Here is a 2,820-nt window from a genome sequence, read left to right as displayed (position 1 = left end):
CTTCCTTGGGAGATTCGGAATCTGGGCTCACTCTCCACAATGGTGGTCCTCCCGGAGCCGTCGTCATTGATCTGCTGGATGTTCCCAAAGTGGATGTCACTGAAGAAGATGCGGTTGGGGGTGCCCGGGGAGGTGCCTGCTCGGTAGTCGAAGGCCAGAGCAATGACATTTTTCATGTGCTTAGGGTCCTCGAAGGCCTGCACGGGCGCGTTGAGATTGCGCTCATCCGACAGGTGGATGCTCTTGAGGATGGTGCGCTCCGAGTAGAGCAGGTAGCCAGCATACTCGCGGCACGACGCCCCGTCTTCAGCCAGCATCCCGTGGGCGCAGGCGCAGGCCCGCTGCCCGCCACCCCGGTACAGACACAGCTGCTGGCACCCACCGTTGGCCACTGCACACACGTTGGTGCCTGGGGGAGGGCGCAGGAAAGGAGGAGGTGATGGAGGGCGGGGCCTGCCTTGGGGGAAGACTCATGGGCGCCTGTGTCATCTCAGCTGACGTGGGAACTCTGGGCCCCCTCCTCTGCCTCCCCCAGTTCAGACACCCTCCAGCCAGCACCAGTCCGGTCCTAGGGCTCCCCAGCCCCTGCTCGCCAACCCTGGGTCTCCAGGGCCCCGGGAAAGTGCCCCTTGGGGTCTCACTTCTCTCCCAGCCCCCTCGCTCTGGGTCCTGGGGGTGAGCACGCAGGCCGGGCCCCCCGGCCTCACCTTTCTGGCGGTCCCGGTTGAAGACCTTGATGTCTTTGAGCTGGACACCGATGCCCGTCCGCAGGGGCACCGAGTCCGTGGCATTGTCTTTGCTCCCGCGCTTGATGGAGCCATTGGCGTGAGTCCTGGGGGAGGGAAGGGCCATGAGCAGGACGTCCACCGGGGCCGGGAGGGAGGGCACAGACGGGGCGGATGGGAGGCTGGCACGGACGCCCTCACCTGTCACTCCAGTAGATGAAATCCTCAAACACAGACACGGAGAACATGTCCATGTTGTTGCTGGACAGAACCACCTCGCGGTTCTCCCCCGTCTCCAGGTCGATCCGCTCGATCTTGTCCGTCCGGGCGTCGCACCAGTACAGCTTCCCATCCTACAGGCCAGAGGCACCACCTCACCTCCAGCCCCAGGCCCCATCCGCCCCCACCCGACCCGTCACACTCACTCCCAACTCTTCTGTCTCTCCTCCTTCCTCCACCTCTTCCACTCTCCGACCTGCTGATCTGCCGGCCTCCAGGGTTCCCTCCAGTCCCCACTCTGGGTGACCCTCCCCCAACACTTCTAGGGTGGCAGGAGTTCTACTCTGGGGGGGGCTGGGCCAGAGGACTCCGTAACTCCCTGTGCCCATATCTTCCTACCAAATGGGGGGCTGTTACAGGGGGACTGGGGGGGGGGCTGGGCCAGAAGACCCCGTAACTCCCTGCACCCATATCTTCCTACCAAGTGGGGGGCCATTACAGAGGGATTCACAGGGGAGCAGGGCATGGGATGAGGGGAGCTTCCCCCAGGGCACGGGGTCCTTGCCCCCGGCCCCTGGGCCACGCCTGCACCCACACCTGATAGTCCACCGAGATGCCGTTGGGCCAGCTGATGCTGACGTTAACCAGCACCACGCGCTCGGTGCCGTCCAGCCGAGACCGCTCAATCCGTGGGTACTGGCCCCACTCGGTCCAGAACAAGTACCTGTGGGACGGAGGGGCACAGGGGCTCAGTCCCCAGAACACGGAGGCGAGGGCCCTGTCAGTGCGGGCTGTGGACTGGCCGGCCTGCCTGGCTCCTCACCCCTTCTCCGGATGGACGGTGATGGCCCGGGGCTTGTCCAGGCCCTGGGAGATGACCACGTAGCGGAAAGAGCCATTGAGCCGGGCGACCTCGATGACGTCAAAGCCCTGGTCCGTCCAGTAGATGTTGCCTGAGGAAGGAGTAGGTGCTCAGGGGGTGGGGTGGGAGCACGCGCACGGGGGCCCCTCCCAGCCCCAGGTGCCCCTGCCGCTCCCCCGTCTGTTCCTGCCGGCCCCTTCTCCTCAGACCCCTCCTGCCAGGACCCCACTTCCCCATCCTCTGCCTCACACGGAGCCTGCACCCTGCCGTGGCTCACCGGCAATCCAGTCCACGGCGATGCCCTCCACGCGGCCGATGCCATTGGTCACCACATCCTCACGCCACGTCTGGTCTCGCTTAGCCCGGCTGATGGTGCTGAGGCCCATGTCCACCCAGTAAATGGTGTCATTTTCTGAAGGTGGAGAAGCCAACGTGGGGATGCCGAGCAAGGCAGGGCCAGGGGGGGTCACAATCACGTGGGGTCAGGACAGAGGTGAGTGGCTGCTGGGAGGCTTGAAGGGCAGATGGAGAGGGGTGGGCAGCTCTGCTAAGGGCCTGAGGTCAGGCAGCCTGACCCTGGACCCCAAGCACACCACCCCCAAAGGTCATGCTCCACTACCTCCTGCATCGAATGGCTCACCAGCATGGAAGTCGATGCCGACAGCCAGGGAAGTCCCGGACACTGGGACCAGGGCGTCCGACTTGTCGTTGGGATCCAGGGGGATTCCGCGGATCCCCTCATGCACAGAGTACAGGAGGAAAGAGCCCACGCCTGAAACACAAGAACACTGCAGGCATGAACCTCACCGACACCCCTTTAAACTTGGCTTCTGTCACCCTCACACCTGTTCTTCTATACAGCCCCTTAAAAATATATATATATCTACACTAATAAAAGAGAAATATGGTAATTAGCATACGACCGCTACCCTTCCCATTGGCTAATCAGCATATCCTTATGCAAATTAACTGTCAGCCAAGATGGCGGCCGGCAGCCATGCACTGAAGCGAACA

At 63.0% G+C, this 2,820-nt stretch overlaps 1 protein-coding gene across 1 annotated transcript in view; it reads right to left on the bottom strand.

Moving 5' to 3' along the window:
• Nucleotides 1-2,820, bottom strand: part of LRP1 (low density lipoprotein receptor-related protein 1) — an 80,347-nt gene that overhangs the window by 24,565 nt on the left and 52,962 nt on the right. The window contains 7 exon segments of the mRNA XM_014550053.1: nt 32-409; nt 708-832; nt 927-1,078; nt 1,542-1,668; nt 1,768-1,897; nt 2,084-2,218; nt 2,447-2,578. Coding sequence (XP_014405539.1) covers nt 32-409; nt 708-832; nt 927-1,078; nt 1,542-1,668; nt 1,768-1,897; nt 2,084-2,218; nt 2,447-2,578 — 1,179 coding nt within the window.

Source organism: Myotis brandtii, unplaced genomic scaffold (genome assembly GCF_000412655.1).
Source record: "Myotis brandtii unplaced genomic scaffold, ASM41265v1 scaffold581, whole genome shotgun sequence".
In the NCBI taxonomy this organism is placed as follows: Eukaryota; Metazoa; Chordata; class Mammalia; order Chiroptera; family Vespertilionidae; genus Myotis; species Myotis brandtii.
This window is presented reverse-complemented; position numbering and strand designations above follow the sequence as displayed.